This window comes from Taudactylus pleione, unplaced genomic scaffold (genome assembly GCF_031769625.1).
Source record: "Taudactylus pleione unplaced genomic scaffold, aTauple2 ptg000186l, whole genome shotgun sequence".
In the NCBI taxonomy this organism is placed as follows: domain Eukaryota; kingdom Metazoa; phylum Chordata; class Amphibia; order Anura; family Myobatrachidae; genus Taudactylus; species Taudactylus pleione.
In genome coordinates, this window is record NW_028284588.1 from 5,424,504 (window position 1) to 5,440,407 (window position 15,904).

At 47.2% G+C, this 15,904-nt stretch overlaps 1 protein-coding gene and 1 pseudogene across 2 annotated transcripts in view; both read right to left on the minus strand.

The window, feature by feature from the left end:
* The window catches only part of ELP2 (elongator acetyltransferase complex subunit 2), a 175,751-nt gene that overhangs the window by 123,061 nt on the left and 36,786 nt on the right, over positions 1-15,904 (minus strand). For both annotated transcript variants that reach the window (XM_088476287.1, XM_088476288.1), the window contains exons 6-7: positions 2,342-2,406; positions 1,721-1,787 (exon numbers count right to left, since the gene is read on the minus strand). In XM_088476287.1, the coding sequence (XP_088332413.1) occupies positions 1,721-1,787; positions 2,342-2,406 (132 nt within the window). The remainder of the gene's footprint in view (positions 1-1,720; positions 1,788-2,341; positions 2,407-15,904) is intronic.
* On the minus strand, positions 6,015-6,133 carry LOC148519636 (5S ribosomal RNA; annotated as a pseudogene).

Sequence of the window (15,904 nt, forward strand, 5' to 3'; positions counted from 1 at the left end):
TTAGAAAAATGAATTAATATTAGCCATAGGAAATCGAAATTAAGCCCATATTATCCACCTAGGTTAATTAGTATAAATATTTCACTTAGCCCATTAGACTGCAATATATATATATATATATATATATATGAAAAACTGCGTATAGTCTTAATACCCAGGGTATCTCAACAATTAATGGAAAATGCATTGGGGCTAAATGCAAATCATTTATTTTAATTTCAAAGTTGTTGGATACCTATAGTATTTAATTAACTGTGAGGTACAAGTTTCATGTTTTCAGGATTTATCCTGTCTGTGCACACTTTGATATGAGATCTGCACAACAGGTGTACATAATCTAATGACAACTGTATCTGGGCGAAGTGCAATTATTATATATTAACTGATGGGTCCATCATTTATCTGATTATTGTTAAGGTACTTTTCCCTCTTTTTTGCACTAGTTCCAGGTTTTATGATTTCATTACATATGTATTGGGCCAAGTGCAATAAATTATTTGACTATTTAGAAATTAATTGTTGAGATACCCTGGGTATTAAGACTGCACGCAGTTTTTCATATATATATTGCAGTCTAATGGGCTAAGTGCAATATTTATACTAATTAACCTAGGTGGATAATATGGGCTTAATTTCGATTTACTATGGCTAATATTAATTCATTTTTCTAAATTTCATGTAGCCTATATCCACCTACATTAAATTATTGCAGGAGTGTGCTGCCATAGCACTCAATATGGGAGGATTGAATCCCCTGAGAATTCTCTATCTATAGAGAGCTACCTGTAAGAATATATATTTTTTTCGCCTGACTAAGCATAATTATTGAATGTTGCATTTAATTAGGGGAGACTGATACATATGGTCAATAATTTAAGTCTCTAATATACCCTATAGATTTTATTTATATAACTATATTAAAGGTTAAGTCTTAACTATACTATCATTTCATTATTCATGTTTTATAAGTGTGCCCCAAGTAGGGAATTTCTTGTTTAGCCTCAATCTAGAGGTTTTCTGTGTACTTAAGAATGATTTATACTTTTCCCTGGGAGCACCACTAACACAGTGGATTTCTCTATTTTTCATTGATTATATGTCAATTGTTGGTCTGTGAATTGTCTATTGCATACTGGTGCAGGATCTATTTGTTCGTTTTCTATGCCTGGTCACTGTAGTTGCAGTGATTGGAAAACACAATAGGGGGGGGGGTTGGAGGGTAGGGGGGCACAGCGCAGCTGACGTATCTAGTGCAGACTCAACTGTACTGAAGAGAGTGGTGCTAGGCTGCCCGATCACTGCTGGCCAGCCATGAACGAAGCACACTGGATGCGGAGCCTTCGGAGCAGGGGGGACCAGCAGTCCCTCTGAGATTGGCGTCTGCTGGAAGATTATCTTCTGTAAAGCTCCCAGTGGGCGTTTGACCGGTCGCATTAGTTGCGACCATGTCAGGGAAGCACCATCTGGCTTTATCACACTCTGTTGTGACCACACTAAGTGAGTGGTTAAGTACGTATCTCTTTAAAACCTGGACTGTTAAGGTGCCTTGAGAACCAAATTTGGGAAAAACAATATTGTAATATTTTGAACCTTTAGCTATTCAATTTGTTTAACAACATTAATATAAGTCTAAAATATTCACAATAGCAGCATAATTCTTGTGCATAACCACAGAGTATTGCCATATTGGCAGCTAAGCATATAGACCATAAGTACATACCATTGATTGCCCATTCTACTCCTCGCACCCAATCCTCATGTCCATGAAGGACTTGTGTCTTCTTAAACTACAATGAAACAAGATCAAAATTACAAATTTTAAACCAATTAAACACACCACTAACTGCAAAAAATATATTACTGGGAAACTGTCATATTACAATAAACACTAATTAAACATTGTTTTTGGACAAGGCATTTGTACAACTTAATTACAGTATTTCTATAGCAAGTCTTGATTGGAATATTGCTGCATCATAATTGTAATGCTCTAAAACAGTGAGATTGGATAACATTTTTAAGATTTACTCATGCCAGCTCATACTATTTATCTCCTGTGCGGTTTTAGGACATTTTCTGAAATAAGTATTTGTTTCCAACTAGACACAATCTCCACCCACTGAATACAATAGGTAAGGCACAGATTATCGTGCCCTAATTACCTAAGGCTTAAATGTGCAGAATTTAAATGAGAAATGTTTTGTATGATGATTGTCTGGGGAGCGCTAATGTATTTACAGCAGTAGCCAGGAACGACAGCAGCAGGCTGTACATCAAAGAAAATGAAAATAATGCTAATTTCTACACATAACGCAAAAACAACTGTGGAAGGAATAATTACCTGCCCATCCTGTTTAACATACAAATGAACCTGGCTGTCATCTCCTCCGCAAGCTAAAATGGGGACTGCAAAATAGAAAGAAACAGTGAGACACCTACATTCAAGGGAAAACAAGCAGGAAGTCCAGATACAGAGGGAACACTGCAGTGTTTGCTGAAAGGTAGAGTGAAGTACAAGATTGAATGTTCAGTGTATTTATACACACATAATTACACAGTGGTGCCTTACTGGAGAACATTCTAAATTTGTCAGAGATTTATAGGCTGTTTATAGGACCCAGAGGCACAATACCATAAAAAAAAACAATCTTGGCTAATAGTGGCACTCACTAAAATCATAGGCTTGTGAATTTTTCCCTTCTACATGGCAAAATAAAATAAGGATTAAAACACATATCCTATTTATTTATAAACAAATTATAAACTCTCAAATACAAATGCTAGACTTCTATGTTGAGGCAGAGTGGCATGTTTCAGCCACAGTGCATGGGAAAGGCCCCTGTGATGGAGTCGGCGGCTCAGTCAAGAGACTGGCAGCTCAGCCAGCCTACAAGGTCCATATGAGAACCAAATCCTCACACATCTCCAACTTTATGAATGGGCAGTAGAAAAAATATCTGGAATTAATTTGACGTTCACAACGCAACAAGACTATATTGAGTCTGAAACATTTCTGAACGATCGTTTCAGTCAGTCAGTAACTATTCAGGGAACACAACAGTATCATGCTTTTATACCTGTTGATTCAAGTACATCAAAAATATCAGTGAAAACCTTTTCTAAGGCTACAACATCATCTACAGTATTCGTTACAAAAACGAAAAAAGAGTTATGGTATAACATACCTTTGTTAACTCTTTTTCTTCAAGGTCCATGGGGTCCACAGCCATTATGTTGGGGTATGAATCCCGGTCACCAAACAGTTAACACAAACGAGCTCTCTGCTCCCAGGATGCACCGGGGTTCCTACTCATATACCCCATCCCCTGCCTCAGGTAGCCAGTTCGTTACCAAGCTTAAGCAGACGGAGACAAACAAAGGGTAAGAAAGAAGAAACCCATAACTCATGAGTCCAGACTCTCAAGAGGAGAAACTTACGGAAACCTCCCCCAGAACTACAGGTGCGTCTGGGTGGGTGTCCTGTGGACCCCATGGACCTCGAAGAAAAAGAGTTAACAAAGGTATGTTATACCATAACTCTTATTTTCTTCTTCGGGGTCCATAGCCATTACGTTGGGGATATCCCAAAGCACTAAACCTATGGGTGAGGACGCTCCTGACTCTCGGAAGAGAGGAGAACCCTACGCCCGAAGGAGGCATCCTGAGAATGCAAAAGTGTCAAAGGCATTACAATTGACAAAGGTGTGGACGGAAGACCATGTGGCTGCCCTGCAGAACTATTCAGCAGAGGTACCCCAGCAGGCCGCCCACGAAGGCCCCACTGACCGTGTGGATGTACCTTTACTGAGTCTGGCACCACCAGACTAGTCTGACCTGAGGAATCGTCATATGAATCCATCTGACCAGCGTCCGCTTATCGGCTGGCCAGCCTTATGACTGTCATACAGTACAAAAGGAACCTACTTCCTCATGCTGTTGGCGCAATCCACATAATTATGTAGCGCACGGTCAACATCCAAGGAAAGCCTCACCTACCGAGAGGCTTGTAGTCTGAAAGCTGGGACCACAATCTCTACATTCATGTAGAACCAGAATACCACTCTTGGAAGGTATTCTGCCCTAGTATGAAGTACCACTCTCTCCCGATGATTAGCGAAACGGGAAGAAAGTGCTGCTAGATCAGAGACGCTCCAGTCTGACGAGAAGAACATACTCGAGAAATCTAACCCCCTAGTGCCACATTTTCTCAGTTCACCCCGGAGAACATACAAATTTTTAATAACTGCAGCCAGAAGTAAGTTTCTTATCCTCTGAACTACAGAACATCCTTTCTTCAAGGCGGAGGTCTGAAGAACCATGCCGTCCAAGATGGACGAGTCAGGTCTAGATACAGGAAGGGATCCTGTATTAACAGGTCCGACCTTAGCAGAAGAGGCTACAGTGTGTCTATGGAGTGACTCTGCAGGTTGGCGAACCAGCAGCGTTTGGGTCAAGCAGGGGCCATCAGTATTACTGTTGCATATTCCCGTTAACCCTTAGAGGGAGGGATAGCGGGTGAAGCAAATACGCTAGTTTGAAGTTCTACTCTACTGCCAGAGCATCCACAAACACTGTGCCCGTACCTGGGGACCCTGTGCTTCTGACTCAAGGCCATGAGGTCTACCTCTAGAAGCCCCATCCATCCACAAAGCTCTGAAATACCTGTGGATGAAGAGCCCACACTCTCTGGCGCGTATATCCTGCTGGCCTAGGAAGTCCACTTCCAAATTAAGGACTCCCGGTATGAACACAACCGTTCCTCGCTGGAAAATGACATTCTGCCCCCTGATGGATGATGCAGTCTACTGCGGTGGTGTTGATAGATTGCACCTAGACCGGCCTGCCCCTTTAGTATTTCCTGAGCTTGAAAAGCGCTCCTGAATACTACCCTAAGATCCAGGACGTTTTATGTTTTCATTGTCCCCCATTTTCCTTGAAACGTGTGTCGACCTGTCACTGCTCCCCACCAGCGGAGGCTGGTATCATCCAGGTCCAGAACGGGCAACCCTTGTTGCGACAAACGTATTTAACGGATAGTCGCTCTTTTGGCGAGAGACAGATCGTCTGTGCTTTTATTTGGAACCCCGGCCCGGCAAATAACAGCTCCTGACAGAGAAAGACTGCCCTGAAAACCGGCTTCCAATCTCCTATCAGTGGAACATTTAAAGGCGAATGCCAATGGTACTGGAAAGGGATATAAGGCCTCAACCTTTCTGGTAATATGGATTTTTCTGCCCGGAGAAACTCCATACTACGTACCCTACCACTCCTGGTATCTCAGGTGGTCTCCCATCCAAGTACTAACTGGGCTCAATGCTGCCTAGCCATCAAGATCAAACAATCTTGGGCATGTCCAGTATGGTCTGGCTGTAGTCAGATTTGGGAGGCTTTCACAACCTTCTGGCATTAGAACACTGGAGCCTCTCCTTATACCGGCTCCACAAGCATAGCTTTGACCCCTCTGATCAGGGAGGAGACGTACTGTTGGAAGACGGTCTTCCTCTCTTGAGAGTGACTCCTGGGAGGAGACTCGTGCCTAAACACCAGAAGATGTATCAGAATCTCAGGGCTGGACGGAGCGTGAGACCAACCGCCTTCTGATTCTTTTGGCTGTACTAGCCTAGCTGCTTGCCATAACTGCTGGAAGGCTGCTAAGGACGAAGTCACCTTTTGACCTGAGTGAGCACACATGTCCCTCCAGGACAGATGCCCAGGAAGCCTAAACATGGTAGGTTGCAGCTGCTGAAGATACCTTAATATCAGGGTTAGCGCAGGAGTCGCCAACCTGTCCACAACCTGCGCTATGATCTGGTAGATTTGACTACTGCGGTGACTCTTTAGAACAGTGACCACCACAACCCATTTATATTAAGTCCAGTGAGGTCATCCCCATCGCCCCTCTCTGTGGCCTGGCCCACGTAAGGGGCTGACGCCATCTGGTCTTTGGCTGCAAAGACCTAGCAGCCTGTAGTAATTGTTGAACAGCTACTAAAGATGATGCCTGCCTCAACCACTGCCTACAGCACCTGGTATTCCCAGGTGGTCTCCCATCAAAGTACTAACCAGGACCAATACAGCATAGCTTCCAAAGTCAGATGAGATTGGGCATGTCCAGTGTGGTATGGCTGTAGGTGAAATGTCCATTCATGATGGAAATAGAGGGCATAACCATAGGGGCTGCTGCTACAGGTCACATATGCCACCAACTCAGGGGCCCCAGCCATCTGTCTTACCTTTTCATTGGACATACAAGGTTTATCAAATGTCTAGTATTAATGTTACCATCATTTTACATCCAATTTACCCACGTATCTTTGTAGCGGGTTACATGAGGAGAAACAGCAGTGATAGACTTATGCTGACAAGGCAGCATAATACAGCAAATTCCATAAGTCACATGTAATGCACATGATATATTATATATATATATATATATATATATATACCAGGAGGTGCGGCACTCACGGACCCATATGAGGAAACACGATGGTGAGCCAAATAGTAACGTTTCAGTTCTTTTATGTAACTGTCTTCAGAAAAGTACAAAACATTCTGAAGACAGTTACATAAAAGAACTGAAACGTTACTATTTGGCTCACCTTCGTGTTTCCTCATATGGGTCCGTGAGTGCCGCACCTCCTGGTCTGTATTTCGCTATATTGTGGGGGCACCCGGCAAAGCTGTTTATATCTTTAATGAGTGCCGGTCCTGTGTTGTTTATATATATATATATATATATATATATATGTATATATATATATATATATATATATATATACACACATACATATATATATACATACATATACACATACATATATATACATACATACATATACACATACATACATACATATATACATATATATATATATATGAGATATGGTAAGAACTTACCCTTGTTATCTCTATTTCTACGAAGTCCATAGGGTTCCACAGGATACCTTGGGGTATAGGTGTGACGTCAGTCGCAGGGCACCAAAGAGTTAAGCTTTCAGCCTCCCAGGATGCACTAGGTCCCCCTCCTATACCCCGCCCCCGGGCCAAGGCACCTCAGTTAGTTACCAAGCCATAGGCCGGAGGAGGAGAAGGAAGAGAGAGAACAAAGATCTGGACACATACAAGAATCACATTCTCACCAGAGGGAGACGGAAAACCGGTGACCAGAGCAAAGCCCATCTGCAGCACAGGTGCGACAGGGCGGGAGTCCTGTGGAACCCTATGGACTTCGTAGAAATAGAGATAACAAGGGTAAGTTCTTACCATATCTCATATTTTCTACTTCAGGGTCCATAGGGTATCCACAGGATACCTTGGGGATGTCCCAAAGCAGTATCCTTTAAGGGTGGGGACGCTCCTGTGCAGAAAGGAGAATCCGCCGCCCGAAGGAAGCATCCTGAGAGGCGAAGGTGTCAAACCTGTAATACCTCACGAAGGTATGGACAGAAGACCACGTAGCAGCCTTGCAGATCTGAACTGCCGAGGCACCACGTCGAGCTGCCCACGAAGGACCCACAGACCTAGTGGAATGAGCCTTCAGAGAAGGAGGGACCGGTAGGCCTTCATGAAGATAAGCTTCAGAAATAGCCATACGGATCCAGGCTGCCAAAGTTTGCTTTGAAGCAGGCCAACCCTTTTTACAGAAGCCATAGAGGACAACAAAGCGTCCGACTTCCTAAACGAAGAAGTGCGGTCAACATAAGTCCTTAAGGCCCGCACAACATCCAAAGAGGCCTCACCCACGGAAAGACCCGGTGAGTTAAAGGCCGGAACAACTATTTCCTCGTTAACATGAAACTGGGAAACAACTTTAGGAAGAAACTCGGGCCGAGTGCGGAGCACTGCCCTGTTCCCATGAAAAACCAAGAAAGGGGGTCTACAAGAAAGAGCCCCTAACTCAGAAACACGTCTGGCTGAAGCAACGGCCAGAAGGAAAACAGTCTTAGCTGTTAGCCATTTAATATCCACTGAGCCCAGTGGTCCAAACGGCGGTCCTTGGAGAGCCCTCAGGACCACAGCCAAATCCCAAGGCGCCACAGGTGGAACAAAGGGCGGCTGAATACGGAGAACACCTTGCATAAAGGTGCGCACATCCGGGATTGTAGCAATCCTACGGTGAAACCAGACAGATAGGGCCGAAACCTGTACCTTCAAAGAAGCAAGGCGAAGCCCATGATCTAGTCCCGCTTGCAGGAAGGCGAGAATCCGAGACAGACGAAACTCCCGCGGTGCATAACCTCTCGGTCGACACCACTGGAAGAACGTATGCCACACGCGATGGTATATCCTCGCGGAAGACGGTTTCCGAGCTCGTAACATGGTACGCACCACAGAGCTGGAAAACCCCCGGGACCTCAGCATGGCCGTCTCAACAGCCACGCCGCCAAAGACAGCCGAGTCAGGTCCGGGTGAAGACAAGGACCCTGAGACAGAAGGTCCGGTCGTAGCGGCAACCGCAGAGGACTGTCCACGGACAGACCCTGAAGGTCTGAGAACCAGTGCCGTCTGGGCCACGCGGGAGCTATCAACAGGAGCGTCCCTCCTTCCTGTTTGAATTTCCGGATTACCCGTGGAAGAAGGGAGACCGGAGGGAACAGGTATGCGAACCTGAACGTCCACCGGACGGACAGAGCATCCACCAGAGACGCCCCTTCGTCTCTTGTGCGAGACCCGTACACCGGCAACTTGTTGTTGTGCCGGGACGCCATGAGGTCGATTTCTGGAAGACCCCACCTGTCCACCAGTAGTTGAAAAACGTCCGGGTGCAGGGACCATTCCCCTGGATGAACGTCCTGGCGACTTAGAAAGTCCGCCTCCCAATTTAGCACTCCCGGGATGAAGACCGCTGATATGGCCGGAAGATTGCGCTCCGCCCAAACCAGGATCCGAGAGACCTCTACGAGAGCCGCCCGACTGCGAGTTCCTCCTTGCCTGTTTATGTAGGCCACGGTGGTAGCATTGTCCGACTGGACCTGCACCGGGTGACCCTGGAGAAACCGCTGTGCCTGCAGGAGAGCATTGAAGACCGCACGGAGTTCCAAGATATTTATTGGAAGCTCCGCTTCTGTCGGCGCCCACCTGCCCTGGAACAAGTGTGGACCCGAAACTGCTCCCCAGCCCCGAAGAATGGCGTCCGTTGTCAACAGGACCCAATTTGGAACCCAGAACGGACGTCCCTTGTTGAGGTGGGTCGTCTTTAACCACCACGCAAGGGACAGGCGAACCTCTGGGATGAGCACAATCATCTGGAACTTCAGAGACTGAGGCAGCCCGTTCCACTTGGACAGGATCAGGTGCTGCAGAGGTCTGGAGTGAAACTGGGCGTATTCCACCATGTCGAACACCGACACCATGGAGCCCAGTAACCTCATCGCCGAGTGTAAGGACACCCGGCGGCTGTGCAGGCAACTGCGCACCCTTGACTGTAAAGCAGAGATCTTGTCCTCCGTCACGAAGATCCTTTGCTGTCCCGAGTCCAATAAGGCTCCAAGATGCAGAATCCTCCGAGACGGGATTAGAGTGGACTTCTGCCAGTTGATTAGCCAGCCGTGCCGTTGCAGCAGTACAATGGTCAGGTCCAAGTGGTGTAACAGGAGCTCTGGAGATCCTGCCACCAATAACAGGTCGTCCAAGTACGGCAACATGCGGACTCCTTGCAGCCGCAGAGAAGCCGCCATGACCGCCATCACCTTGGTGAAAACACGTGGTGCTGTCACCAGGCCAAAAGGTAACGCCCGAAACTGGAAGTGGTCGCTGCGGACTGCAAACCGAAGGAACTCTTGATGGCGCAAAAGAATAGGGACATGCAGGTAAGCGTCCTGTATGTCCAATGACACCATGTAGTCCCCAGGTTCCAGCGCCAGAATGATGGACCGTAGGGTCTCCATCCGAAACTTCGGGACCCGCAAAGACTTGTTGAGTGCTTTGAGGTTGAGAATCGGACGATATGACCCATTGGGTTTCTGTACCAAAAATATATTTGAATAGAAACCCTGGCCCCTCTGGGAGAATGGAACAGGCACTATAACTCCAGCCTGGAGCATAGTGTGCAATACCTTCCGCAGCTCCGTAGCCTTGTTCCGGTCTGATGGTAGACCCGTGGTGAAGAATCGAGCCGGGGGTCTGTGCCGGAAGGAGAGGGCGTACCCGTGAGAGACCACCTCCAGAACCCAAGTGTCTGTCGTAGTGAACGACCAACACCGGGAGAACTGCAGCAGGCGGCCTCCCACCCTGGGATCCCCCAAGGGGAGACCCGGACCGTCAGGCCGCAGGCTTGTCATCTGGCTTGGGGGCCGGACGTCTGGTACTCCATGCCTGTTTCCGGGGCTTGACCGATTTCTTAGGGCCAGCCTGTCGAGGAAACGACTGTGGTTTGGGCCTGCCCTGGGCCCTAGATGACCGAAAGGACGATGGTCCAGAACCAGAAGGAGCAGCGGCCGACGGGAGACAAGCAGATTTGGCTGCCGCCAGCGTGGCCACAATCTTATCCAGATCCGGACCGAAGAGAACTTCTCCGGTAAACGGCAACGCTTCCAGACCTTTCTTGGAATCTGCGTCCGCCTTCCAGGATCGCAGCCACAAGGTGCGACGAGCAGCTACCGCTGCTGAAGAAATTCTAGACACCAGAGTACTAATGTCTAGAGCCGCCTCGTTGATGTAGGTGGCCGAATCACGGAGATTGCCAATCAACTCCGCCTGTTCGGCAGGACAGTCGGATTCAAAAGAAGCCTCTAATGAATCCGCCCAGCGCTCCATCGCTCTGGCAACCCAGCAAATGGCCATAGCCGGCCGTGCTGCCCCCCCTGCAAGGGAATAAGCGGACTTCAGGCAGATTTCTACCTTGCGGTCCGTAGCATCCTTAAGGGAGGACATGGATGGCATCGGCAATGTGGCACTATGGACAAGACGGGTCACGTGAGAATCCACCTGTGGAGGGGATTCCCACTTAGCAAAATAATTATCCGCGAACGGATAAGCCACCGCCAGGCGTCTCTGCGGCTGGTATCTTTTGCCAGGTTGTTTCCACGCCTCCTCTAAATGGTCCACCAACTGACCCGAAAGAGGAAATACTGTGGCATCGCCCTTCACATCTTTGAAAAAGGCATACTTAGATTTAGCCGCTGGGGGAACTTCGTCCTCAATCACCAAGGCTGTGCGGACCGCCCGAATAAGTCCAGGAATATATACTTTGGACTTAGCATCAGCGTCCTTAGTATGGAGAGGTTCCTGATCGTAAGGATCCAGAATCTCCCCATCATCAGACGTCCCTTCGTCATCCTCATAAGGAGCGGACAGAGACGCCACCGGCCTTTTATGAGGCCGCATCACAGACTCCCCTTGCAACACATCCGACAAGTGCTGTACAGAACTCGTCAGGGAGTTAACCCACGCTGGCTCCTGAGAACCCGGGAGCGGGGAAATAGGGAGACTGTGGGGTACCACCAATTGTCGTGGGAACCCCTGCATGGGTGACGACACCACAGACTGCTGGGACAAACCCATCGGAGTAAACGCGGGCTGCGGAGCTAACTGGCCCACTAAAGCTGTTAACGCCTGAGCGAAACAAGCCCAGGGCGGCTCCTGTACCGGTGCTGTAACCGTAATAGGCCGCGCCATGGACAAACACTGCCGGCAAAGGCCCTCCGCGCTACCCTCCCCCTCCGCTAACGGTACTTTGCACGTGGTACACTGTAGCCGGAGGGGAAAATCACTTTCAGACATGATGGCACCACATATGTGACCTCTCTCACCAATTAAGTATTAAATAGGCGAGAGACCACCCTGCAGCACCGCACCGCAAGGGCCTTAGCAGAAAGAACAGGGACAGTAATAAAGCTGACAGTTTAGAGAAGAAAAGTTACAGGCAGCGCTAGCACAGTCACATACAATGCAGAGAAATAACAATTCCTGCACTAACAGCGCTGATCACTCAACTACACAGACACAGGGCCTGGTAGGACATAGCGCTGCATACACAGACCTGAGCCACAGCGGAGGAGAGGTATGCGGGGGGACCCAGACCACGATGCTTCCTTCCAGACTTCCAGCAGCGTTCACCATGCGTTGCAGAGAAGATGGCCGCCGAGGAGCAGAGAGAAGCTGGCCTGGGGGAGGAGCGCTGACACAGGACCAGTCAGCACAGTGCAGAGAGGGCTGTGTGCAGCGGGGGAGGCGCCGGCTGTGAGACAGGGAAGGCGCGCTCCCCTGGCATGCATTTAACCCCTGGGACGCCGCAGCGCTACCGCTCTGCTGCGGTCCGCTGTCCCAGGGGGTAGTGGAAGCGCAGGTTGGTCGCCTGGCTCCATGCTGCAGCCAGTCCCCAGGGAGCCCCCTGCCTGGGGACTTAGGACCATGTGATCAGCGGGGACCCACCGCGGGACCCCGCTGCTTACCTCTGTCCCCCTTGAATCCGGCCATGGTCCGGAGCATCTGGGGTCACCGCTAGCTGTGACCCCAGACGCCCACCAGCATCCCCGGATCAGTACCGGTGTTCTGGTACCGGCGGGGTGTAGGGAAGACAGCATGGACATCAGGACTGACTGTCCATGCTGTTCATACAGATGTGCAGCCACAGCTGCATGTAGAAAAAGCTTCAGGGGCTCTTCTAGCCCCCACTCCAACAGGTGCACCCGACTCCGGCCGGGCACCAAACTAAACTGAGGTGCCTTGGCCCGGGGTATAGGAGGGGGACCTAGTGCATCCTGGGAGGCTGAAAGCTTAACTCTTTGGTGCCCTGCGACTGACGTCACACCTATACCCCAAGGTATCCTGTGGATACCCTATGGACCCTGAAGTAGAAATATATATACATACATACATACATACATACATACACGCATATTCACTGTTCATACACACTAAGCTCTCTGGCCAACTACCAAACACCAGGTAGGACCTAGAGCTCAGTCTTAGGGCAGCTTGCTGAGGGTAGCAGCTTGATGTGGTTATGCATTAAGTGGTTAAAATCAAGTGTGCTTTCTGAACAGTTAAATAACATTTATCCTGCATGAACCTCATGAATCTCATCTCCCATCTGTTTCTTTTCATCCCAGGTATGTGATTGTCCTTGCTGAGTACAACTGCCAGAGCCTGCATTAACCCCCATGCACCATCAGCTGTCTAGGCAATGTATGCGATTGTCTTTGCTGAGTACAACTGCCAGAGCCTGCATTAACCCCATGCACCATCAGCTGTCTAGGCAATGTATGTGATTGTCCTTGCTGAGTACAACTGCCAGAGCCTGCATTAACCCCCATGCACCATCAGCTGTCTAGGCAATGTATGTGATATTATTTGACATCCGGCAAATCACAACTCCTAATCTATAGTTGCATTAATGCAAAATTAGCTGTGTATTTAAAGTATGTGTTTAATTTTGTACATGTTTGTAATTGGTATTGTTTAAATGTCTGTGAATCTTTTTTGACTTGCTAGCCATATTCATGACCTGTGTTTAGATGGGGATCACTGAAGCATAGTTTATAGTGTCATACTGCCTGTTTACTTAAACTTAGTGGAATGTATGTCCACTGATCAATCTGCATTTCAACTCGCTGACCAATTGGCTCAGACGTAAGCTAGTGTCTTAATCAGGCATACTATTTCTTAACATTCAGTCTTAGGGCAGCTTGCTGAGGGTAGCAGCTTGATGTGGTTATGCATTAAGTGGTTAAAATCAAGTGTGCTTTCTGAACAGTTAAATAACAGTTGAACAACATTGAAGACCAGGTAATTACAAACCCATTACTTAGAAAATTTTATTTTTGCCAAATACAAAAAAGACAATGTATCAAAAACTTCTTTTTATAATCTCACTTCATGGAATCATCTCTAAGGCTACTACATCCTTTACTCTTCCTGCAGCTCACCCTTCTGTACATATTGCTACCTCATTAATCTACTCACCACTTATGAACACACATGAGCTTTTAACTTATCTATACACACTGACAATAACATCCACAACCTGTCGCCATAAAAATCTTTCGGACAAATCCAACAATTATATTTATATCTCACTCCTGCTGCTTCTATTAGCTGGTGACATATCACCAAATCCAGGCCCAACCCACATTCCACACCCACAACGAACTATAAATCCAGTTAACCTCAATCATTGCATGCCTCCCTTCACCATCCAAGTCACTAAAATGTGCCTTATGGAATGCACGCTCTGTCTGCAATAAGCTAACATCCATCCACGACCTCTTTATTTCAATCAACCTTCTGGCAATAACAGAAACATGGCTTACACAAACAGACACTGTCTCCCCTGCTACACTTTCACATGATAACCTACACTTCTCACACACCTCCAGGCCTGGTAATTGTAAAGGAGGTGGGGTAGGAATATTACTCTCCCAATCTTTCACACACACAATTCTCCCACAGGTACCTTCACTCAGAGTTACATCATTTGAAGTACATTCTATCAAGACTTTCACCCCTTTCTCTCTGCGAGTTGCTGTTATCTATCGCCCACCTGGGCCACCTCAACAATTTCTGGAACACTGTTCTGCCTGGCTCCCTCACTTTCTATCCTCAGACATCTCCACCATCATTATGGGTGATTTCAATATCCCCATTGACAGTCCACAATCTCCTCATGCCTCCAAACTACTCTCTTTAACATCCTCTCTCGGCCTCTCCCAATGGACTGACTCCTCTACTCATCAGGAGGGCCACTGTCTTGATCTTGTATTCACCAGACTATGCTCAGTTTCTGATTTCACTAATGCTCCTTTCCCTCTCTCAGATCACAACCTCATCACCTGCACTCTCCTCCATTACATCAACATCATAGAAATCAACCAAACCTAAAACCCATAGAAATATTAATGCCATTAACCTTCAACAACTATCTACCTCTCTACAACAACTTTCACCAATTTCTACATTCACTTCTCCTGAGACTGCTGCATCACACCTAAACCAGATTCAAAAGCCCTCGATGAAGTAGCTCCAGCTACCCATCACACACCACATAGAATTAGACGTCAACCGTGGCATTCTAGCTTAACAAGGCATCTACAAAAACTCTCGCATAAAGTTGAACGTCAGTGGCGAAAGTCTCATACTCCAAGTGACTTCCTCACGTATAAGACTATCTACAACTCTTATCGTACTGCTCTGGACACTGCCAAACAAACATATTTCCAATCTCTAATCTCTTCTCAAGCTTCTAACCCCAAGTGACTTTTTAATACATTTAAACTGCTTCTTACCCCTCCATCACCCAAACCACCTGCTACTATCTGTGCACAAGATCTTGCTTCCTATTTTAGGGACAAGATTGATAAGATCCGAAATGAAATGGTAGGCTCTTCCTCAGCTAGTGACCTGCTCAATTCCCTACCTGAACCCTCTGGCACATTCTCTTCATTTGATCTCACAAACGAAGATGAAGTATCTACACTCTTCTCATCCTCCTATTACCTCTCCTCCAGATCTTATACCCTCAAAAATCAGTAAAGCTCTGTCTCCTGTGCTTATCCCAACCCTAAAATCTGTACTCTCTCTCTCTCTCTCTACTGGCAACTTTCCATCACTGTTCAAGCACGCAGTGATTACTCCCATTCTGAAAAAACAAAATTCTGACCCCAATAGTCTCTCAAATTACCGTCCTATCTCCCAGCTCCCATGCCCCTCCAAACTACTTGATAGACTTGTCTACACCCGCCTCACACACTTTCTTAACTCACACAACTTATTGGACCCACTTTAGTCCGGCTTTCGTTCCCAACACTCCACAGAGACAGCACTGACCAATGTAGTAAATGATCTGATCACTGCCAAGACTAAAGGCCATTACTCACTCCTAATTCTTCTAGATCTCTCTGATGCTTTTGACACTGTTGACCACTCTCTTCTCATACAAACACTGCAATCCCTAGGTCTTAAGGAT